General features: G+C 40.3%; 1 protein-coding gene across 11 annotated transcripts in view; it reads right to left on the reverse strand.

Annotated features, from left to right (window-relative positions):
- Positions 1 to 8,895: 8,895 nt before the first annotated feature.
- kirrel3b (kirre like nephrin family adhesion molecule 3b) overlaps positions 8,896 to 25,414 on the reverse strand; it is a 165,964-nt gene continuing 149,445 nt past the window's right edge. For 2 of the 11 annotated variants that reach the window (XM_063492875.1, XM_063492873.1), the window contains exons 12-17: positions 22,215 to 22,413; positions 20,791 to 20,898; positions 20,170 to 20,253; positions 19,747 to 19,856; positions 18,897 to 18,983; positions 8,896 to 13,774 (exon numbers count right to left, since the gene is read on the reverse strand). In XM_063492875.1, the coding sequence (XP_063348945.1) occupies positions 13,313 to 13,774; positions 18,897 to 18,983; positions 19,747 to 19,856; positions 20,170 to 20,253; positions 20,791 to 20,898; positions 22,215 to 22,413 (1,050 nt within the window). In that variant the 3' untranslated portion in view covers positions 8,896 to 13,312. Of the gene's footprint in view, positions 13,775 to 18,896; positions 18,984 to 19,740; positions 19,857 to 20,169; positions 20,254 to 20,790; positions 20,899 to 22,202; positions 22,414 to 25,414 lie in introns of all 11 variants that reach the window. The other 9 variants (XM_063492874.1, XM_063492872.1, XM_063492879.1 and 6 more) reach the window with 6 other exon arrangements.

The following is a 25,414-nucleotide window of genomic DNA, read 5'->3' on the forward strand; positions in this document are numbered from 1 at the left end:
GTCAGAGAAGTAAGACATTTTCAGAAAGTAGCTTGGCAAAAGCAATCCGTGATTGAAGACGGCATCAATGCATCGGAAAGCTTGAAGTCTGAAAATTACCTACTGGGCCACAGTGTGGAGAAATCCACAAGAATGACATACACTCACCACTTCGTTAGGTACTGCTCAACTGCTTTTTAAATCAAACATCTATTCAGCCAGTCACACGGCAGAAAATCAATACCTGTAGGCATGTAGACATGGTCAAGATGACCTGCCGAAGTTCACAGGGACAAAAGGTGATTTAAGGAACTTTCAACATGTCATGGTTGTCAGTAACAGATGGGCTGGGCTGCTTTCAGAAACTGCTGATACACTAAGATTTTCCCACACAACCATTTCCAGGGTTTGCAGCAGAACTAAGACTACAGCAGCAGCAGACTGTACTGAGTGCCACTTGGTGTTGGTATTGTAATGGCCTGGGGGATGTTTTTGTAGGGTCCTTATTACCAATTGAGTATTGTTTAAATGCCACAGCCTACCTGAGTATTGCTGCTGACCATCCCTTTAATAACCCCGGTGTAACCATCTTCTGATGGCTGCTTCCAGAAAGATAATGCAGTCAAATATTCTCAAACTAGTTTTCTTGAACATGACAGTGAGTTCGCTGTACCCAACAGTGCTCCAGTTATTGATGCTCCAATAAAGCACCTGTGGGAAGTGGTAAAATGGGAAATTTGCATAAAGAATGTGCAGCTGACAAATCTGCAGCAATTTTCTGATACTATGATGTCAATATTGGGCATCAGTATCATGAGATCCATAAATCAGCAAAAACACCACCAATTTAACATGTACAATGTAAATTAACAGAAACAAATGTTTTCTGATAGTTCAGAGGAGCAAACTTGAAAAAATGCAGTTAAGTTAAACAGTTATGGGTCAGATTAAAAAAACTGTCAACCTTACCCTGGTGTTTATCTACATTGCTGCCTGAAACCCAGAACCAATATATTCTAGACAAATGTGATTTACACCATTTAAAGATTTCCTTTGATTGACTTTTTTAGTTTGGTGAAGGCTGGTTCTGGCTGTGAGGGGTTTATTTATTCCAGCTGTTCCATCATATAAGCTATTCCCATGGCTGATTTTTGCAATACACTGTCTTGTGGCACATATTGTTTGTGAAGAAACTGTGCAAGTATCTAGATCTATGATGTTTTGCCACATTGTTTATTGTGCTATAAAGTAATTCCCATATGGAAGTTGAGCTTCACACGCTCAACATCATGATTTTTATCATATCAGCAAAGGGCTGAAGTTAAACTTACCAACCACACATTTTACATGCTGTGTCTATAGTGTCACTAATGCATTGCCATGTTTTTTAATCCTACCAGTAAACAGAATCTGTTCTAATAGTTAGTGAGTCTGAAGAAATGAATATAATAAAAATATTTTTGACCAAAAAGAATCATGGATAGCAGATGAAAGTGGTATCAAAATATAGGTAAAAGGAAACTATTTCAATAGTGTACCTTGTTTTGTATCTCATATGTTTCAAGTTTTGTCCAATGAACTATCAGAAAACAGATTCAACAGATAACTAGTACCAATATTTGATGTTGTTCCTTAAAGTCATACACATTAAATAAAGAGACTGTAGCAGTGATGTATCCAAGGATACTGATGTGCAAAGTTGGTAATAGAAAAAAAAAGTTTTTCAGACAACGAGGTTTTATATTGTGACATTTGGATTTTCGGTAAAATTGATTTGGTTGCACAGAATAAAAAATGCTGGAAAAAAACTAAAAAAACCCCACAAAATTTCAACCCACCATGTAACTCTGACAGGTTTTAGTGTATGAAGGTAAAGTGGTTTTGGTTTCATTTGACATGCGCTCACATTCCTCTTATTCTTTATTCTTGGCTATTAAAAATTGCATTCCAATGCCTCTCCGCATGGCTCTTGTACATAAATATCAGTTTTTGCATAAATGCTAAAGGATCACTGTGTGCAAGCATTTAGCACAATGTACTGGTAACGTTCCATAGTGAACCCAACTCAGATCTCCCTTTTGAAGCAAAGAAATTTGCATTTTCTATGTTTTAAAGTAACAATAATAAAGTATCATACGTATCTGTTCTGGGCTACTGTAGGATGACCGACTCGCAACAAAACCTCCTGTGTAGATCTGAAGGGCTCATCTTAAGGTTAACAATAACATCAAGTTGATTGTACACCACTAAAAACATATTTTGCATGACTCTTTTTGTTTTTTATTATTTAAAAAGACGCCCTTGAATGTGAAAAAGACTTAAAAAAAAAAAAGATTATGCAGGATAAATAATACACTTGACTTAGAACATAAAAGGTTAATTAAACGAGAGATAATTAAATAAGTGGCTCCTTAGATGAAAATTTCTCCTTGTGGATGAAGCACTTTCAGGGCACCTGAAAGGTTTTAGGTTGACTTCCTCATCAGTTTTCTTCTATCCATAGACTTCTAATTATTGTCACAGTGGGAGGTGCTCTTCACTCACCTAATTCTGCTCCCTGATTACGTTTGACATTTTAATGCCAAGTGTCAAAACTGTTCTCCATATGTGTAAATGAGTTCAGAAATTCTTCATTATGCAGATGAGGTTGGTAACATTTCGGAAACTCTGGGATAAACATTTAGAGCCTATGACTCATTTGATTCAACAACATGTATAATAATTAATGATTGGAAGGGTACAAAGATTAATAATACAAATGTGTGTGGATGAAGAGTCAGAGTAACCGTGTTTATGGTATTCTTGTGAGTTACAGTGAGTGAGCAACAATTCTTCTCTGCTTTAACCGATGCACACAATATGGATGGTATTGACAGTCTGTAGAGGGCATAAAGGGAAAAAAAACAACAACATGCTGTTTAAGTTGTGAACACAAGGGGGCAGTATGGAATCAGAATCCCCGAGTGAAAAGCTCTCATAAACGAGCAGGCTTTCTAAGCAGCGTATCTGCAAGTCGTGTATGTATGATATCTGATCCAAAATGTTTGATCTCTGCTATATTCTCCAATTTGCCATTTTCACTCCTACCTGGTGTTCTCTTCAGATGTTTAGACTTTTCTACCAACTTCTCCAAAGAATGAAAAAACGAAGAAGACGAAGAAAGAAAGAAAGGAAGGAAGGAAGGAAGGGGGAAAATAAATAAAGAATAAAATTAAATAATAATTTAAAAAATCCAGCTTGTATTGATGCCCAGTGGCATGACACATTATGAATCCTTGTGGGTTTTTTTGCTTTGTGTGCCTAATTAGTAACTTTCGGTTCACATAATCTCATCAAAGGGGTTGTTGTGTCATGTGAATGGTTTACATCTGACTTACCAAGAGACACTTAGAGGGAATGTTCAACTCATTAGAGAAATGACTCACTGTTTTCTGTCCTTCCTTGACTACAAGTTTGGTCACAACCCCTGGGCCTAACCCCCTTCTTCCACGCTTGTGTGAATAACTCAATAACTCCCTTCCATGGCACAATTAAGGCATTATTACACCCTTCACTGGACCTCATGCTCCGGGGTGAATTGTGGGGGCCATTCCTGACCCCTATTCTGTCAGTCCTAGCCCCAGTGTGAAGCCTTGGCTACTCTTATCCCTGACCCATTTTACACTCCCCATGTGCCCCGCTTTTACACGACACACAAACAGTCTTTCACGGCTCTCCTACGCACACACATATTTAACCCCCCCCCCCCTCCCTGTTGTCTCCACCCAGCAGGCAGAAGCATGGCATCATGAGTCACACCAAAGCCAGCAGCTGTGCAACGGGCGCCATGTGGGGCACTCGTCCGGCCAAGCAGTGAGATGGGGGCGGTGTGAGCATCGTTAGGAGTTGAAGGGTGCCACCTTCCCTCTGTCTCTTTCTTTTTTACTCTTCCCATTTCATGCCTCTGCATGAAGGAAGCCATCTGCCTGCTGCCAGTCATCTATGGCTGCGAGAGAGTCTGTGACACTTTGCACTTTGAGCTTGTCTGTCACCCACCCACTTCTTCCCTTACACACAAGATGAAACCATGCTGACCATCTTTGACTTCTCCACTTTTCCCCGTATCTCTTATTTTCAATTTCAGCTGTTTTATGGCTTTGCACCTCCAGTCTTCATCGCCTCAACGTGCTGCTGTGTCATACAGCTGGGGATGCTGTTTGTTAGAAATTTCTGACTTCTGATGTCTGGCCCTTATCTGGCCATGGCATTTCTATTATTTAATTTGTTGTACTCTGTATCAAATCTAAAAGTTGTGAGAGCACGATTTGTTAGCTCAAAATTTTTATGTACTCTAAGCTGGTTTATCTATGTGATAAACCATGGGACCCAAGTCAATATTTGTGCAATTTGTTCCCCTGCAAGCTGATCAACTGCTGAACAAAACCACATCCCTTTATTCTTTATCACTGAAGCAACTCCAGTCCCCCTCTCTTGATAACATCAGAGACCAAGGTCTTGTTTTTTTTGTGTGTGGTTTTTTTCCAGTATTTTATTTTTGGGAAAGATTTTTTCCAGTGGATTAACTGAAATAAAGGTCATCGCTGCCTTTCATCAGACTGCGGTAAATAATTTTTCATCGTCATTTACAGGAATTAAGTAGATAAGCTTGGGTTTCAAACAGCCAAGTCTCAAGCTGCCAAAACAACTGCTCGTGTTATTCTCTCCCTGTGTCCACTGTCCATGCATCATTAATATTCATTCACGCTAACAGTTTCTTGAATGCTTCCAACTCAAAGGGCTGAGTCTAACAAATGGACTTGCAATAGAAGACTTGCAATAGAAGGCTTGCAATAGAAGGCTTGCACTCCAAATGTCACGTCTGCAGGCTGTTCCATTTGTTTTGAATGCACTCCAAATGAAAAGCAATTTAAGAGCTCCAACCATTAGAAAGAGCCCTCACCATTGAAGTGCAAACTAAACCTTAATTAGGAAAATGATGATTGTTCAGTGCGTGCGCTCATTTTGCTTTACAATTAGCCAGCCCCTTTCCTTATACCACCCTCTGACAATTTATATACTTCAGCCTGTCTACATTTGCAAAATGTCAGCATGCCAAAGATTAAATTAAAGCAGGTCTCTGTAAAGAAGACACATCTATCATATCAATCCTGACACAAGATTAACTGGTTGACATTTGTCTCCACTAAACCGGCACTATGGGACCTTATCCAGAAGATTTTCTATCAACGAGCCCTGTCAAACACTCAAAGTGCATGATGGAGAATATAATTAAGTCAAATATCTGTTGTTTTTTTCTTCCCCAAAGAACTCTTAAAGTTTTTACGCGTTTTGTTTGCGCTCGTACGTCAAGGAAGCGGTGAGATTATACTGCCGAAAATGTCCTTTCTGTCAGGTTGACCACAGGTCAGAAGCTGCGCACACATATCTGTGTGTGCTGAGGCATGCTTAATAATGTGTGCCCACAGCCTCACGCTTCACCTGTTATAATACAGTGCAAATACATCCGGAATAATTAACAGTCTAATATGGAAAGATGATGTTTGATCAATCCAAATTGCCCATAGTGTGGCTCCAGTCAACAAAGCTGGAACAAACAAAAGCAAGCCTTTAAAACAGGGAAAGGTCATAGGATCAATAATTCATTTAAGAAGCTCCTTGGGATTGACTCTCAGTCAGCTTGTAATCAGGAGAGGAGATTTATTTATCTTAACCAGCATTAAATGCGCATTCCTAAGGTGGAAAAAAAACATTGTGCCAAGTCGGTCGATTTTCACTGCCCTCGCAAGGCCACCGGTTTTTCTGTTTTATTTACCACCCACCACCTGGCAAGGTTGAGCTCTTTAATAGTACTTCAGCTGTGGACTAAGCATCTGTTAAAGAAAGTTTAGGGGAAGAAAGGGCAACAGAGAAAAGTCAAGGATAAGGACAAATCCAAGGATAAATAACGTTTCGAATGCAGGGAATCACCTTGTAGTTGTAGAGTTGTACAGTAACAGCATGCAACAATAATGAATGGGAAATTGTGCTTAATCTATTTTGAGCTACGCAGTATTATGCGTCTACTGGATAGGATAAAGGAGTGATAATATTAAATAACACCTGAGTCATGGTTTATTATAACTAAATGTGCCTGGAAAAGAATGTATTTTGCAGTGTTTTCAAATATTATCTAATAAGCAGGCTATTTTACACATGCAGCTTCGCGGGACTAGATTTGGGATTCACAGAGAAAGACACCTCCTCTGATTTAAATAATGCAGCTCTGCTGACTCGGGGGGGGGATACCAGAGGCTATGTTGGCTCAAACGCTACAAACCTGCCTGGTTACAAAAGATTTACTGAGTTGACTCTCAAAGCCCATGTCCAGGTAAGGGTGAAGAAACAGGATTTTGCAAAATGCTATACCTTGAATTTCTCAACAACAGGTAACAATGTTGCTTTCCAGATGAGGCTGTATTATATCAGATGCAGTTTTGTTTCCTGAATAAATGAAGGGCCACTTTTATAGACTACTATATATTAATCGGCAGTTTAAGCTGGTGGGCATATAAAATGCATGAGGGAATCAGAGGTGGCATCTTAAAGGTTAAGGTTGGATCAAACTGCAGATAAATGTATTGTGACCATGGTCTTTCTCTGACCTTAACTAAGAGCTTCCAGTGCTTTAACATGACCACAAAAAGCACGACAGTGTTTTCGCGACCACAAGTGGATAATTTTCCACAATATTGGATGTTCTTGCAAAGAAAAATACAATTATGTTAATAGGAAATTTAGTTTAAACAGACTTGTTTGTTTGCATATTCCTCACCTCCTACCTAATGCGCAGTCAGTGGTTAAAATATTAAACGGTGACTTTTAGGATGCTCTCGTCATTTGATGTTTCTCCAAGAGACAGATGTTGGTTGAGTTTTTTGGTGTGTGTGTGTGTGTGTGTGTGCTCAACCAGCTGTCCTTGGCAAACAAATGACTATAAAGAAAGCATTTCATAGGCAATTGCATCAAGGAAGCAGCAGTATGGAGATTTGCTTCAATGTGTCACTCATCTATTCTTTTTAGCTCGCTTGTAAGACCATATGGTTTACAGTTAGGAGACTACAAATGAGTTTGACTGACAATCTAATCAGGCTGTCTGCTTAGAAAAAAACCTGACAATTTTCACAATTTAAACGGCGGCTAACACAACACGATAATGATATCAAGAACATGCTAGTTTTATCGTGGCAGTGACGGCAGTGGGGGAGATTTAGCCACGTATAGTTCAGCTTCTTCACCACCCTGACACTTTTTTTCCCCTTCCACACCATGTAAATACCTGTCTGTAGATAATTTTGTAATGGAGTGCGTTGACATTGCAAACGCTTACTCTGCCATTTGCTCTAAATTTGTGCCTTTGTTAAATTGGATTCCAAATGCAATTATCTGCCAAGGTAATTCATGACACAGTAGCCCGTCGCAACGGCTCATTTGAAGGGATGCAGAGTCATTTATGAGTCATTTTGTAACAATACTGTATCTCTCGGAATAGGTGAGGCCCATGGGGAACTCGACAAGCTTTCTACATTTTGCGGGAAGGAAAGAATGAATGATTAGCTCCTTCCAATCCCTAGTTCCAAGGAGAGTGTTTAAAGCCATAATGCAAGCAAATGTCTGGCCTAGATCTGTTCAGTAATGAGTTGGAGCTCTATGATTAGACAAATCCATCACAAATGGCACAATTTGTATAATGTTTGGAAAAACATGGCCATTTTTATTCACCACGGGAAACTTTTCAAGGGAAATAATGTTGTTGGCAGATGAATTCTCAATATTAAGACCAGACTGGTTATAGCACTCGCTCAGAGGTAAGCTTATACACACAGCAGCGAGTCCTTTCTCTGTCTGGGCTTGGTGTGCAGCAAAGAAATGCTTACTTTTTCTCTTCTAGGCTTCTCAAATAAGAGAATTGTTTCTGATTCCGACTTCAAGAATACTACATTCCCACCTTGGCTGCAAGTGGATTAATCCAGCTAAAGAGTAATTGCCCTTGCATTGTATTGACTCTGTGCATGAGGGAATTCAAATCACTTTTAAGTTTCAGTTCTGTAGGATTGGAGCCAGTACTTCAGGCAAGTTAAGGTGTTTATGTGAGTTCATTTAATTTGGAGTAAGACTGCAATGGTCCTATTAATGGATTAAAGGGCTGCATGTAAATGTAATGGTGTGAATCTGCTGACTGCCTAGGAAAACAGAGGACAAAGCGAATAAACAGTAGCGTGCCTACTTTTAACAAATGCCGTCAAAGTACACTTAAGCCAGCCACAAAACACTCTCGATAGCTTATTGCTGGCTGACTGTCCAACAAGAGCCACTGTGCAGGTGGATTAGGGACATGAATGTGATTGTCTCTGTTCTTGTGCTGCCACACCTGCAAAACGTTGCTTTAAACAGGATTGCACTGGTGTTATTTCTACAACCCTTTTCTCATTTTGTGATATAAGCAAAACACAAATTGCTGCCCAGCCTGAAGCTGCATGTAGCATCTGCTTGAATCTGGACCTCATTGACAAACTATTAAAACATCACAAGGGTGTTCATTATATTTGAGGTTGCCCGCCTAGTTGCCTGCATACAGCAATTGGATCTTACATTCGTCAAAATGTGTATACTGTGTGCATGTTTGTGAAGTGACTGCACATTTCCTGCACTCTTCTCATCTACATCGGAAGGCCTGACTTGGGCCATTAATGATTAATATTTCCCAGTGGGCACCGTAGCATAAGAGTTTTCATAAAAGCTGCTCACTGTCTAGCATTAATAGGAATGAAAGAACTTTTGAAATATGCGAGAACAAAACTAATGGTGAAGATTTCTGTGCAGACAAAGCAGTAACTCACGAATCTCATTCTCACTGACAGACCAGTGTAAACATAAACACCAACTCAAACATCAGTTTTATTCTCCAAATATACAGAGCAAAAGCATCATAGATTCACAGACCGGTACAGTTAAAATACATCTTTTTCATTTTTTTCTTAGATACAGAGGGCCACCTCCTGAAAATAGTGGTTCACCCAAAAGAGCATTTACACATTGCCTTTTTATTACAATTACTGTATGGTTATGGTTCACTATTTATACAAATTCTTGCAATGACCATTTAAGTAAAGTACCTTCTGAGCCTCGTGTAGCATTTGCAAGTATTTTGTGTTATTTGGAGTACAGAGCAAATCAACCAATGACGTTGAAGGGTACTCATTTGACTTCCAAAGGCATTATGCTATTATGCTTCCCATTTGCTTATGTGATTTGCTGCAAACTGTCTGCTGCAAACCAACCCGCACTGATTACCAATGCACCCTGCGAGACAAAGGAAACTCTGAGAGTCGTTTCCAAATGCTATTTTGTACAGGTCTTACACTTGGACTTTATTAAATTACTAACAAGGTATTGATTTGGTAGAAAAGAAAAAAAGAAAGCGAGAGAAAAAGAGAGAAACTGAGTGACAGAAAGCATTTACACGGTTGAAAAAAAAAGGCTTATTATGATCAGTTCAGAGGTTCAAATGGCACCTTCGCTAATGTGCTCCGTCATGCACAGTGACACCTATCATACACTGATGTAGACTTCGAATAACCCAGTTTAAAAGTCCCTTTGCAAGCGTGACAAAACCTTGAAAGTACTAATGCTGAGTATTTCTTTATCTATTTTTTCCCAGTTATTTCAAACCAAGCAACATACTTTTTGCAATAAACAAACATAACATTGGCAATGAACAGAAAAAGCCATTATAAATTCCAGCCAGTGTCTTTCCTTCACACTGCTCCTAAGCTCTGTCTCTCACCTTAGAAACATTCTTATCCAGTGTTTTACAGGCTAGTCTTTAGCATCTCTGAAAAACAGTCTACGCTCCATGCTCTTCTCTGAAAGGGGTTGCTCTGTTTTATCAGGAAAGGGCAGCAACCCCTTGTAATTGTTCCGGGTCTTTGTGTTTATTCATCTGTTATGCCCTGGCATCTGTGCAGTGCTTGTAGCCAGGCAAACAGGCGCCGCCAGCACCAGCCGGCGAGGCGTCCACAGGTGAGCAGGGCAGACTCCGTCCCCACATGGGCTTTGATTCCCAAAGACTGACATGGCACTCACATCCTCTAGTACTCTCATGCCCACTGTAGCTGTTGCCATTCTGGAGGGTGGGGGGAGGTGGGACAGAAGGCTGGCCTATCAAATATTTATCTGTTTGCTGTGCAGTGTGCAGATTCTCTGGACTGGGAAAATGCATTATGTTTGGATCAGTGCAAAAGCTGCATCAGATAGAGGAAACGATCCATTTTTAGAAGGACAGCAAATTTGTTTTGTTTTCATGAAGAGAGTTGCTAAAAGTCTGTATGGTAAGTTTTAAACGGGCACATTTTTAGAATTCCGATCATGTGAATGTAAAGTAATGCATAACATACGGACACTTTATTCTGTATTTTTTTAAATCCCCCAAAGTAGATTGCACTGTAATTAATTGTTGATGATATCAGTGAAATAATTTAATTCTACCCTCATAAATGCGGAGAAAAATAAATGAAAAACTGCGACACCCGTACTTGACAGTCATGGTGGTGCCAAATGCAATATATTGCTGGACATCTGGGCATCTCTCAGAGGGGCTGCAAGAATAATCGCCTCTTACTGTATTTCACTTCAAAGCTGTCCCGGCTATGCTTAGCTTCTCATCCTATAGCCTCGTGTGTGCTCGGTGTGAGCATGTTTTTCCCTGTGAGATCTGGGGGAAGAGAAAATTGCTCGCACGAGCCTTTCATGTAGTTTGTGAGAAACGGCGAGGTTGATGATTTTTTGTTTTGTTTTGGACAGGAAACAAAGAAAGGAAACATCGTCAGTCTTTACAGTTCTGATGCCATGTGGTGTTTGTTGAGCTCTGGAATAGTGGAATCTGAATGAGAAAGAAAGAAAAGCCTGGAAAAAAATTATATACAGAGAAAGACAGCATTAGAGATTTATATACAGTCTGCTAAGTGCCAAGCTGGATTATCAGCGTTGAAACAGAGCTTTTTGTCTTAAGCTGTACAATGGGCACCAATCCATTTGTAAAATTAGAGTCCAAACCGCTGCCACTCAAGTGGAAAACCCCATTCAAATGCCTTGAATATAATCATATGTAAAGTGCTTACAACAACAACTTGCTTTTGTTGGAAACACGGTGCTTGTTTTTTCATGGGTTGAGAGGCAGATTTTGCAGTTTCAGGCTCACACAGGTTCATTCCAATTGACTGCTGCACTACATACGGAACAACTACCTTATTAGGTTTTTTAAAAATAACCATTTATAGTTTTGTGTGATGTTTCTGTTTGATTTGACAAAACAAAGCTGACACTGATCATTGTGAGCCACCATTTTTAAGTCTTTTTTTCTTTTTTACAGTAATTTTTCAGGAAGTCCACTATATTTTACAGATCTGATAAAATAACAAACAGTATGGCTTGAAAGTAAGACCTTGAAAGTGCACAGACATATGAGGCTACTGAATGCTATAATTAAATGTGATGTGGGTGCAATACGTAACTGCAGCTATTGCAAAAAAAGGATCTGTGTTTACTGTAAAGGGATGCTCTTATCAAAGCCTGTTAACACAGCTTAAGGTCAACAGCAATATATGGTAGCATCCACGTGTTGTAGCATTAAGACTAAAATACGTTGGCTCTTTAGCTACACGGCGTCTGCAGTGTTCCTTGCAAACCCTTTTTGACCAAAGCATGTGCAGTGTTGGACTATGACACCAGGTGAACTATAACAGGCTCACCTTAAGCATTTTACACAAAGTACGAGTGTTTCTGGTGCAAGTTAAATCACTACTCTGACTATACTCTCAACTAAAACAATTACAGTGCCAGTGATTGAAAAATAAAGCCGATCCATACATGTCACACAAGTGTGGATAACAAAAACTAAGAATGCACCCAACAAGCCACCATCAGCCCCCGAAGCAGCTCTGAATGAATAGCAGACATCAAAATAAAACCATTTTTTTTCTCTAAATTTGCTTGTTATGTCCCTTGATGAGCAGCACAATCACACATAGGTATACAGTCAGGATGCACTAAGCTCCAGCGTCAACAGTGATATCGACAAAAGCAATGGGATAACCACACAATAAGAAGCTAAAATATCATGTTTACATTTCCTTTAGCAGGGAACCTCAAGTATATGGTTGATGGTCTGTGGTGTTACAAGGAGAAATTCACAAGTACAACTCATTTTGGCTTTCCTGCTGCAGCTTCGGAGCTGGATTTTGGCGCAGTAACACCACGGTGGATGCAGCTCCCCCACCTGAAGAACTGATGGGGTACATCAATCTGGCTTCGTCAAAGTTTGTATTGACCCAGTTCAAGCAGTTCAAACAGACCCTCAAGGCAAGTAGATATGGACAAGAAGAGGCGCTCATGTCTCATTTATAGTCATCCATGAGGGAAATCAGAGTCAGAAATTAGACGCTAGAAAAGAAATTACAGTCGCGTATGTACACTGATATTCTTTTATCGCAGAGTCTCAAAGTAAAATAATGACTCAGGGATTTAAAATGAGATCTCGGCCCTTCTTTATCTGCTCAGCTCTGTGGCCCAGATACAGCTGTGGAGAGGAAAAACAACCGCTCTTTTCAGCGCTTGAAACGTCTGTGGGCATATGGAGGAAGTTTTCTTACACCTACACAGGAGACGAGTTTGAACAAGCCGAGCTTAACGTACAGTGTTTAAAGGGAAAGTGGGAGTGGAGGAGAGAAAAAAAGGTATTGTTTTAACAACTTAAAACCACATGCACATTGAATTTTGTGCTTCAAACTACAAGAGAGCAGCAGGACACTGGCTTGCACTCATTAGCAGACAGTTTGTGCTGAGTGCCAAAACACTCCTGACAACACTTCCAGTTTTTCTTCTTCAAAAAAGCGAAAGTGGTCCATCCCAAGGGTGCTGATTGTCACACAAGCCTTGTTTTCCTGCCCTCTGATCGGTCAACAGTGTCACTGCAAAACCCAAAAGTTTAAACGCTGTACTCGTGCAGTGTTTGTGTTGGCAAATAACCTCTCTGTGGCACAAAGCAGGGAGTTGATGAGTTGAGCATGAGCGAAATATAAGGCTTCTTGATCCTTTTTTTTTTTTTTTTTTTTTTTTGGGACACTGGGAAGTCTAAACAAGTCACATGGTGCATTAAAGCCCCAGTGTCTTCAGGCATCCACAGGAAACACCTACTGACATTGTTCTTTTTAGGCGCTCCTCGGAGCTGGTTCTTTCAGTTTTACAATCCTAGCTGGTTTGTTTCACCCCATTCCAAAAGCCCTTCCCTCCCAAGAGGTCAGACATGGGTCTGCATGCGCTTCTGGAGGGGTCGGGTGAGGTCTGAGTTCTGCGAGGAGGATTGGGAATAGTGGGATGAGGAGGAGGCGGAGGCCTTGCTGTCTTTGTCGAACTGCACGTAGCCGTCTGGCTTACTGTAGCTGCTGACGCTGCTGTCACACTGCGTGTCGATAAAAGAGCTGGAGTCGCTGAGCGAGCCGCGCTGGAACTCCCGCTCGCAAAGCTCAATGGAGCTGCTGCCCATGCCCAGCACGAAGCGTTGGCTGTAGTCATACAGTCGGTTGGGACCAGCTCCAAGAGTGGAATAGATGTTGGTGAAGGACATGCCCGTCGGTACCCGCTGCTTTCCCAGGGTACCTGTGTTGGTGGGGTTCCTCACCTCAGTGGTAGGGTTCCCTGTCATGGTAGGTGTGTGATGCTCCTTGAAGGTATTTACACTGTAGTAGCCATTTGTAGGGTCCTATTGACAACACATGAAGGAAAGATTCTTTAGAGCTATACATCTATATATCACATATGCACACAAAAGAAAAAGAAGAAAGGGAAGAAAAACAAACAAATCTTATTTGTTTATATGTGAATGTACCTCTATCCTCAAAGCTCAACAGAAGTCAAGGTCAAACTGACAATAATTAACATTCAAACTGCTGAAATAAATAAGGAAAGAGTCTGCGGTCTGTGTAGGGAAAAAAAATTAAATAAATTTAAAAAAGAAAGACAAGAAAAAACAACACTGGTGAGGCTTAGGGGTAGGATTTAGTTAGCCCCCACACAGACCTTAAAATCATGTCTCTTGCTAATTAGGCAGGCCTTGATGATTCATAGTTTGGCATCCAATGTGTCATAGCAAAGTTCACTCTCATACCGGCTTTAATTGGACCTAAATGGATTGTAGTGTTTATAATTTCATGTATGCACCTAAATGGCTTCTGAGACCAGAGCTGTGCCACTTGTTTGTCTGCTTGGCTGCAGGCACTGTGCTGTTGCTAAGGGTCCAGTTAGGGTATGTGTCAGGTTCTTTTTTTCTTCTCTTTTTTTCATGTCCTTGTGTGAACGGATGTAAATGTCAAGCATAGTGAGCATGGTGGCAAATCCCAAAAGAAGAATGCTCATAATGGGGAAATGAGAGAGACGACCTGAGAGGATGCTCGTTATGCTTGTCATTACCAGAAAGCAGACAGGGAGATTGTTTGCGCCTGCCCTTTATCACTTGTTCAGTCCCCCTTTTGCTCTTGCCTCATGCAAGGTGTCATTAGCCGGGATCAAAAAAAAAAAAAATCAGAGAGAGCAGGTAAGAAGGCTAAAACAACAGAAGTGCACTCGAGAACGATAATGTCAGCAGTCATTTGGACAAAGGAAAAAAGTTTGTATGAGGCTAGCCGTCTCCAGCAAGTTGAGCGTGAAGAGACGAGACCTACACTCAGTGGCCACTTCATTAGGTGCAACTGTTCAACTGCTTGTTAACGCAAATATCTGACCAGCCAATCACGTGGCAGCAACTCAGTCCATTTAGGCATGTAGACATGGACAAGATGACCTGCTTAAGTTTAAACCAAGTATCAGAACGGCGAAGAAAGATGATTTAAATGATTATGAATGTGACAGACAGGCTGGTCTGAATACTTCAGCAACCGCTGATCTAATGGCACTTGCATGAGTTTTACAAAGAATCACCCCCCAAAAAGAAAATAGCCAGTGAGTAGCAGTACTCTTGGAAAAAATGCTTTGTTGATGTCAGAGGTCGGAGGAAAATGGCCGCATTGCTTCGAGTTGTTAGGAAGGTCACAGTAACACTCACTAGAAATAAGATCTGCAGAGGAGCATCTCTAGAGCAGACAGGCTACAGAAGCAGAAGAGCACACCAGATGTCACAGGAGTGACAATCGGTCACAGGAGTGACACAGATGTTTCAATCCTCTTGTTCCAGCTAAGAACAAGAGACTGAGGCTACAATTCCTACGGGCTATAGACAGTTGGAAAGAACATTGGCTGGTTTGATGTGTCTCGATTTCTGCTGCACCATTCAGATGGTAGGGTTAGAATCTGGCATAAAGAATGGATCCAACCCAATCTGTATCAAGTGTTTAGGCTGGTTTTTCTTGATTTAATGGTGTGGGCTGATATTTTCTTGGCATACTTTGGGCCCCTAAATGCTTTACCCTATCAGAGTATTGATAGAGTATAACATTATATGTTATTGGATGGGTGAAGAAAGATCATTTAGCTTTTTATAATTAATCTGTATCAATCTGTATGGCATAACACAAATAATATAATTACTGCATTTCAAACAGGCGATGCCCTCTAAAATCTGTCACTACTGGCATTATCCCTTCATGAATGCCCAGTCCTGAAGAATATTTTAGCACTTATGCTCTGCACATGCCCTCTGCACCTGCTTGACCTGCGATGTGCTCCCATGTTTTTTTTTGCTAATCAAGTAGTCAGCTCTACTGAAGAGAAAAAAAAAAGTAGTATAGAGGCATCTACTTGCGCACTGGCTGCCAGACCGCCTACATTCTCCCATCAGACCTTCATCCCTGCTGTGAGGCTTGCCTAAACAGGCTGGAGTGGTGCTCACTCCACAGGCCATCTGGCAGGTCTGTGCCCACTGTGCCCCACAGCGGTGGCCATCTCACTCCCTGCTAGCAATATGTCCACTGCTAAAACACTCTTTCAGGACCTGCTGGCCATCATTAAAAATGTGTCAGATCTTAGATGCTGATGACAGGTACATTGATGACCAACAGCCACCGCTGTTACGGCATAGCCTAGCTTCCATCCTATTTTACAGGGCAATTTTCTGATGCCTCACTCTTGAATCAGTCCAGAGCTGTAAGGTGGACCCGTATCCCCAATGGACCATTAGGATCATTCCACCGGAGCGCCACTGCTCATATGCACAAGGCTGCTGAGACAGTGGAAAGGGAAAGAAGGTAAATGGTACTATTTCAGTGCTGGTGCATAGAGAGAGGATCAGACAGCACATTGTCGCTGTCTGTTTTACTGACCTATCTGCAGATGTTTTTCAGATAAGGTGCTAGCCCGATCTATTTTATGCTACTGCCATCTCATCTTGTCACACAGGATTCAGCAAGAGATCCCTTGTTTAAGTGCTATCTGAAAGGATCAGAGATTGTGTTCTCTTGTCAACTAGTTGGCATTTACCCCAGTGCCTCACCAGCTGGAAAACCCCAGTTCAAGCCAGGTGAAATCTGTCTGGAAATGCTGTCTTCGTCTGCTTTATCCTTACTTTCACTGAGAGAATTAGTGACCTCACGCAGGTTATCAGTCTCACTATCTTCGTTCTCTAATAGGGATGTCTAGGGCAGGGCTACTTTACAGCCAAATCCCTCTTTTACACCTAAGAGCATGAACTACTCTTTTAGGTCAGAGGCTATCTTACTACAGGCCTTTTTTCCCCCCTGCCTCACAACAGTAATGTAGAAGAGGTGTTTCACCGGCTCTGCCTGCTGCACACTCGGTCTCATTATGTTTTGCCCACGGCTAGTAGACAGACACAACAGCTGTTTGTCCACCACAGAGGACACTTACTGTCAAAACGCTGGTTTTCTCACAGTCTGTATGATGCTGTCACGCAAGCCTACATACATGCAGCAGCAGAAGCAGACCTTCTGGCACACATATGGCTTCCGTGCGCACGCTGCAAGAACTTTATCCTCATCCACAGTCTTTCTCCGAGGGATGGAAGTGTCGCACATCTGCACAAGACCATGTGCATCTTTCCATGCCCCTTCATCCGTTTCTATCTGCACAGTGTATCTGAGTCCTGACAGACTCAATCCCTTTTAAGCATGCTAGACAGTTGATGACGTGTTGTCAGATCTAGCCTTTTCATGCACGTGCCATGAGGTGTTCCTCTAATCCCATCATTGTCTGGTGAACAGCTGTCCCTCTATCCTGCTGCGACAGTGAATTGTGTGAAAGGACCATACTTTTTTAAAGGAGTGTTTTCCACACAGAGCCCCATGGTAAATGAAGAACACCTGAATGCTTTTACGCACTTCAGACACAGCTGCAATCTGATGTCCTTTTACTGTGTGTAGACATTGCTGTCAGCAGTGGGGCATTGGCCACAACCAGCTGTGTTCTTATCTTATTATTTAGTGAGAGACTCTAGGAGATTCTCTGTCAATATTGGCATAGCGCTATAAGATGCAGGTCCCACTGACTTGGCCTGTGTTGCTTCTTTGTGATAAAGAAAAAGTTGACTTATTGGTAGCAGATCTCGGGTCATGCAGTTGCTTTGAACAGAAGAGACCTAAGAAATCCTTCTGTGAAGCACAAAGACACAAGGTGTCATCTTGAAAATTTTGCTTAAGTGGAGGGATAAACCTAATACCAACAACTAGAGGACTACACCTATATTCTATCCTGTATTCCTTCTCTCTCCCTAACTGATCACAGCAGATGGCAGGGAGTTTTTCCTTTCCAAAGTGCTTCTCATAAGAGGTCATATGATTGTCGGGTTTTTCTCCGTATGTTTTATTGTAGGGTCTACCTTACAATATAAAGCGCCTTGAGGCGACTGTTGTGATTTGGCGCTGTATAAATAAAATTGAAATATTCATACAATGCGTGTTTACTGTACATAACCTGTGATAGTTTATATTGAATTGGTGACCAAGTGAAAATCCAAAGGTTTTAAACTGCAGTATTAATATTGACCAAGAGTAGAAAAACTGAAACATGTAGAACAGATGGTGGCCATCCTTCACTTGATGGTACTTAAAAGGGTTTTGAGATCTGCAAAACTAAGCATGAATCATTTATTACAAGCGGTTAAGTCTCTACATGCGATAGGAGAACTAAAGTGACCCTAGGTAAAGTGCCTCACATGTCCAGACCTATCTGTTTTACTGCCATGTAAATGGGCAGGTGGAATTGTTTTAAGTGCATTTTAACCAGAAAATCCCTTAAGATTAAAATCTCTTCTTCAAAGGACACCTGGTCAAAAGGTACATCATTCCAAAACTTTATTACGTCCACTGATATATTGAATAAGAAACATTTCATTAGATGTGATTGCAATGACATATTTGCCAACCAGTCTGCTGTAGAGCTCCAAATAATTATGAAAATAAAATGAAGAAGAAACATCTCCCCGAGGTTAAGAGGCTCACATTTTCTAAATAGAGCATTTGTCTCCTGTTCTTTGCCACCATGAACATGGAGTAAGACTCACCTGCTCATGGTGTCACCACCTGTTAAGTGGTTTTGTGATTTTCTGATAGATTTCTTTGAAACAACACAACCCCCATCCACTAGTGTCTCTAAGTCCAACCGCTCTCTGATTTCATGAGCCACTTTGGCTGAGAAGCTAATTATTAAAATCAAACCCATAACAGGAATAATTTGCCTCTGGACTTACTTTGGAAAACTCATGTGTAGCAGAAGAGGGATTAATGCTTTTCAGCTATTTTAGTTCCAGAGTTGAAGACCACCATCTGCCCCAAAGGCATTCTCTCTCTTCCTCTCACCACTTCTTTTTTTTTTTTTGTCTTTCCACTTTTGTTCTCCTACGTTCGTGCCTTCACGCTGTCATCATTCACAAGCCGTACCTTTATGTGCTGATACTCCTTCTCTTCCTCTTGCAACACCTCCAGCTGCTTCAGAACAGATTCCTGCTGGAACTCTTCTCGTTCAACCTACGTAGAAATCAAGCAAAGAATCTAAGAATCTGTGTAGCTTCCCAAGCTCTCCCACAAAAAGAGACATTTTGAGATGGATGGGTTCAACTTTTATCACTTGTTCTTTAAAAAAAAAAATCATTCAGACATGCTTCACCTTAACTCTGGGCTTGCAGGCACCATTAATAATTTATCCATGAATATCTTTTATTTATCTTTACAAAATGCAGATTTGTGAAGTAGATACGCTCATTTTCTCGCTCTAACATCAAGTGTCGACCGTATTTTATAATTTGAAAAGAAATCATTATTTTGAAGGAAAAATTTAATCCAAGAGCTTTAACTACAAATAGACCAGCCCTGGAGCAAACTGCATTAAATCCAAAACACTGGTAGAGCTCAAAAGAGGAAGCTGTTCTTTTTTGTGTCTAGCAGGCATGTGGATGCAGAGAGTACACCCACTGTAGGATTACCTAGTATACATCAGCATCCCCATAGTTAAAATGTATCGGGGTCTGTTCTCCTCACAGCGTCGGTGTTATCATGATGATATATATACACCCTATGCCTTGACAGCACATATACAACCCGCATTCCTTTCTGTTCTTCCATTACTCATGAAGTGAAGTATTCCACAGAAAATCCCCATACTAATTGCAGACCGCATTCATTACCTGTCCGCCAAAGAGAACATGCAAAAACAGGGCCGAGATTCAATATTTCCAAAAGAACATGAGAAGAAGTAAAGTGGAAAGTAGTATTTTGTGACACTCACACTCACCATCAGTTGTTTCATGGAGGTGTGCTCTTCATTTTCTCGGGCTGCATTGTGGTCCTTGTGCACAATCTCCACCCGGATGTCATTTTTTGCCGACACGACTCCTTTCAGATCTAGCATAAGCAGACGCCACATATATCTTAATAAGACGGATAAACACTGTTCTGTATTTGTTGACATTATAATTTCCCCCCAGTGCAGTTTGCAGTGCTACAGAATTTAACAGAGATCCCTGGGTTTGTTTTGTTAGAGCTCTCCCACTTCCCGAAGACAACACAAAGCGTTATTAATCACTTGTTTCCTGCCAACACAGGATTATGTTTGGGTTTTTTTCTGCATATATATGCAATCTCACATAGCCTTCCTCGGTGGCTCATTCTGTTTGGGACAAAGCTGGTGTTATACTGTCATATAACAAAGTCTTACTTTCTGTCTTAATTTTGCTTGCAAGTTCTCTCTGGTGAGCACAGATGGAGACGGGCAGTGAGGGCATAACCAGGTGCGCTTCCTCTGTAGTGTACAGACAATAGACATGCTGAAGGGACCAGTAGCACAGTGTGGTTCTTGGATAGAGATAGTGGCTGAGTGCCTCTAACCTGAGTCACTTGGTACTGTATATGGGTGGGTGGCAATGAACACGGCGCATGATGTAAATAGCTTTAAATGAATGCAGCCAGACTGAGAGTGCATGAAATGAGCCCTTATCACAATCTGTCTATCTCAGCACCAAAAAAAAAAAAAAGATGTCCATCACAACCACTGATTTCATCTCCTATTAAATGTGACACTACGTTCCTGAAAATAACTTGCATCGGTAATTTCTGGCTGGCGATGCCTCCGTGTGTTTTATTTTTATGTAGATGGCCCATTTTTAAGACACCTCAAGTCACAATTTGCGAACGATCCAATTTGTAAAACATTACACTTTTTCTTTTTTATTTGGTTAAATTAAAACTACATAGATGGACATTTTTTTATGTGCTTGTGGAAAAAAATGCAGTGCTTTAGCATGCATGCTTCAGAGGCAACACTGGAAAGGAGACATACTTCTCTGGGAGCGGGTGCAGCAGAATGCTCCGATGGTGCCCATGAGGACAATGACGGCCACGAAAGCTCCCACGGCAATGCCGATGATCACCGCCACTGGGAGAGATTCTGTATAGAGCAACAACAACAAAAAACAAACATGTTCTTCTACAATGACTTAACAACAACATTTTATATGCACTTCAGTGTATTCAGTGAATTCAGCGTATGACATGTTACAGGTGAGGACACAACAACATACAGTTATAATGTAAAAGCCACCTTTCTTTTTCAAACACACACACATTCACACTCTCTTCTCCTCCTGTCATCCTCTTTAAGTCTCTCAGACAATCAGAAAGCAAGAGGAGGATTTTTTACTACGTAGACATTATTCACTGGGCACAAAACCAGATAATTTAAATAAGTACAGCGGCACAGGAAAAGAAAAAAACCCTCTATGTCGAAACAATAATTCAAACAAAAACTAATTACCAAACCTTTTTGTTATTTGTGGAGGTAAACATTATACACACAGTAATATTGTCTCATTATCGCACTGTTTGATAACTTTTAATTTACACTCATTTAGACTAATAGACGCATTTAACTGAGGGCTTTTATTTCCATTGAGTCGAACGCAGGAGTGTGTGTGCATTTGTGAAGCGTAATCGTCCCTGTGTGTTCCTTGTTTGCAAGTAGGAAGAGACTAAACCAGCGGGCATATATCTATATGCTCTTCCAGTAGAAAAGCTCCTCATTAAAATATACTTTAATGAGAACCCAAGTTTCCAGCTCACATTTCTGACCTTGCCGTATTTTAAAGAAACGCAAACAACCAAGTGCTCTTCCTACACCATTAAAGCCCATTTAATGTCTTCATTGATCAATGTCACTTTCACATAAGCAGCTTATAATTTATCATTTGCGATAAGTGGATAGAAAACACAGCTTCCCCGACGGTAGAGGTGGAAAGGTCACAGATACAAAGTATTCATATTTAACAAAAGGAAAGAGTGTCCTTTTTTTGTTTGTTTGCTGTTTTTTAACTGAAGGAAATCAAGTTCCATATTAAATTTTATACTGGGGTCTATGCTAAGAGACAAGAATTAGAAGACATTCACTTAATACCAGTTTTTCTGGAATTTATGTAATCATGACTTTTACAGGGATTTAGTTGCAGGAATTTACAGTGCTATTGTTTAGGATGCTCACTATGAGCTAAGAATCATAAAAATCGTCATTCGTGCAGAATTTAACATGTATGCAAAAATGCATTCGCACTAAAACATGCATGCGCAACCTCACACGCAACACAGTCGACGACAATGGATTTGGACACCTGCAACAATGTACATAAAACGCCACTTGGTCACTCTCTAGAAAACCACAGCCACGTGATTTGAATAAGAGGAAGGTGGAACCTGTCGAACCTTGGCTCCCACCTTGTTCCTTAAGGCGTATGATCTCGGTGTCAGAGCCAAAGCTGTTCCACGCGGTGCAGTTGTAGATAGTCTGGAAGTCTGCTGGGACAATGTTGCTCATGGTCAGCGTGGAGATGACGCCCTCCTCTGTGTTCACAGTTTCTACGGTGTAGCGGCCGGACGTTCCAGACTCTAACACCGTTTCCTTCCAAGACCAGGCCTGAAAAACACAAAAATAAAAAGGTGTATGTACAATGTTACTCGTGATTATTATTATTATTATTTACTGTGGAGCAAGTAATTTTACTCCAGGTGGGTGGATCTTTGGTCTGGTACACAGTCCAATTATTAAAGGTGACCAAGCAACCACAGAACACTTCACACAGTTGATTTGAATCCTGCTGGTCGATGCCTGAATTCACTGGGAGGTATTGCAATCAATGTAAGTGTGTGGGCCTAGTCGTTTTGTCATTCCACCCGTATGTTCGCGGCAAGCTCTTTATGCTATGTCAGCACGCTTCTCAATAGAGAAACATAATGACCATGACAAGATCAACCTAGTGCTCTACGATGATACGGGGAGCGTTTGGGATGTTTTGTTCTGTTACAAGGTGGTATGAATTACTGATATCAGCGTAGAATGTTAGCTCATTTTGTCTGGTGAATAGCTCAGTGATCCACAGAAGTCTAGAAGAGGCATGAATAAATGGGAATCCATTCAGGATATTCAATGCTTCTGTGGCTGGTTAAAACTCTTCTGAATGCTGTGTTAAGGTTAAAAATGGTGGGGTCAAAATTGTGCCTGTTAACTGCCCATTTGTTGCTGTTGAGTGCTCAGTGAAATTTCTCCTGGATCTGTAGACCGAGCTAATGTCTAAGCAGTTTTCTTTTCATCGCAGTGTTTGAATCACAGTCCTTTTTGCATTTGACTATCGGGAGACAGCATGCAGCCACTTACACAGAGGTGCGTGCTGTGAAACAGAAGAATCTGCAAAGAGGTACTGTGGATATTTTCAGTACAGTAAATAAATCTGAGTACAAAGAACAACAAAACAGTCTGAAGAATTTGCCATTAAAAAAAAACTTGGATCAGGTCCCAAAAATAACATATTTTTTTCTTAGTAGAAGATGGAGTGCAAAAATGCTGCAATTCTTTCGTCCTTTAGCACATTTTGCATGCAAAACAAAAATATTTGAAATATAAGTGAATTTCTTGTCTTGGTTCTTTGAAAAGCCAGTATTGAAATAACTTTCTTTTTTATTCAATGGAGAAAAAAAAGTCAAATTCTGAGTCTATTCTGTGGATAGAAATGCAAAACATGCATCATGTAAGATGTGGTTAAGTCGAGTTTACTCTTTAGACCTTGATTATTTTAAATGTAATTGTAGCCTCTTGAAAACATAAAATAAAAAACACATTGAAATATATGTTGAGCTGATAATATGTCATGCCGATAATATGTGAACTGACGAAAAATACATTTTTAAGCGAGAAGCACTCGGAGAACTCAAACCTCCCCTGAGGAAGTTCACTCAGTTTTTTCATTCTTTTCAGGGAATATTTTTGTATATTTCTATATATTCATTTTATTTTCTTTGTTTTTCAAGAAGTTTGTAGCGCAGTAAAAATCAGATACGGGTAGCGTGACAGATGCTTGCTTTGATTATGCAAACATTATGTGGGAGTAGATAATGGATAATAGGTATTGATTTGTAAATAACTGAACATGAATAACTTGAGCTTATTATACAATATTATTATACTAAAGTATATTTCCCCCAGGAACTTGCTGGGCAGCTTGTTCTCTTTTTCTCAACAATACTTTCTTTGAAGATATAACATATTTTGGAGTCAACTTGAAAGAAAGGCAGGCGTGAAATGTAAACATGAGGTCAGAGGTCAAATGTGACATGATATTTGGATGCAAATTATAATAGGATACTTGAATCCCCATATACCATATATATCATTTCCTGAATGTTGCCAATGCACACAAAGGCAGCAGAATTTTAAGCATACTTTTTAAGATAAAATACATTTTATGTACGTTTGACCCTATTTGACCTTGAAGAAGAGGTCGTAGGTCCAAAGTAACATGATATTTAGAATCACCATATATCATTCCCTATATATCAATATGCTCCCAATAAAAAAACAATGGCATTAAGAAACAGTTTAAACAGCTCCATTTGATCTCTGACCCCTCCTTCTCCTGAAGGAGGGGTCAGAGATCAAATACGACATGATATTTAAAATCATTATACAGTTTCTTATGTTGATTTATTGCATTTATTTCTATGAAAATTTAACATATACATATAAAAAAATAATCAATATTTTTTCAGGGTGTCTTAATACAGAGTGCATTGGTTTTTGAGGTAATATTTAGATGTTTATTTTGAAGTATAAAGCACATTTATTTATGCTGAGTGCAGAGTAGGGAAGAGAGATTTCTATTTTAACAAAAGCAACACCTTTAACTTGGAGCCTTGAGAAACATACAATGGGGGAAACAGGTGTCAAAGTCAAAGTCCACCATCACAGTATTCAAACTTTGAGGTTTAAGCTTCAAGACTTTATTCTAAAAATACTAAAATCAATGTGTTTGAATGACTGTACAGTGTAAAACCAGCAGTATCATAGTTTTTTTCCCCATGCATTGTATACAATATGGACATCTTCTTGCCTGGTTCTATCGGAGATTTCTTCCTGACAACAGGGGGTTTTTTTTCTTCCCACTGTCGCCAATTGCTTGCACATAGGGGGTTGTCTGATTTTACCTTCTTTACCTTGCAAGGCGTGAACTGATTGATGGTTATGAAATAAAACTGAACTGAATTTTTGTTTAAATTAAAACAAAATCACTAATATAATTAAATCAAAAGTGAAGTTATTGAGTTATCTCATAGTTTTTATAGGCCCACCTGAAATAAACGCGGTATTAATGACACTGCTGGTTAATGTTGAGCATTAGTATAACAAAATACACATCAGATGACAAAGTACGGCAATTAACCACGCTCATACATGCATGCACAATATGGATACTCATGCAAAGCGCGCTTATTAAGTGTGTTTACATTGTACGAGCGCCATAAATCTTAACATGATCAGCGCAACACAGCTCACATGCGTGCATTAAATGAGAACCGTAGGATCAAAAGTATATTTTTAGGATCCTCTTTCATGGCAAAATCCTCAGAATCTCAAGTATGTGAGC

This window comes from Pelmatolapia mariae, linkage group LG14, assembly GCF_036321145.2.
Source record: "Pelmatolapia mariae isolate MD_Pm_ZW linkage group LG14, Pm_UMD_F_2, whole genome shotgun sequence".
Classification (NCBI taxonomy): Eukaryota; Metazoa; Chordata; class Actinopteri; order Cichliformes; family Cichlidae; genus Pelmatolapia; species Pelmatolapia mariae.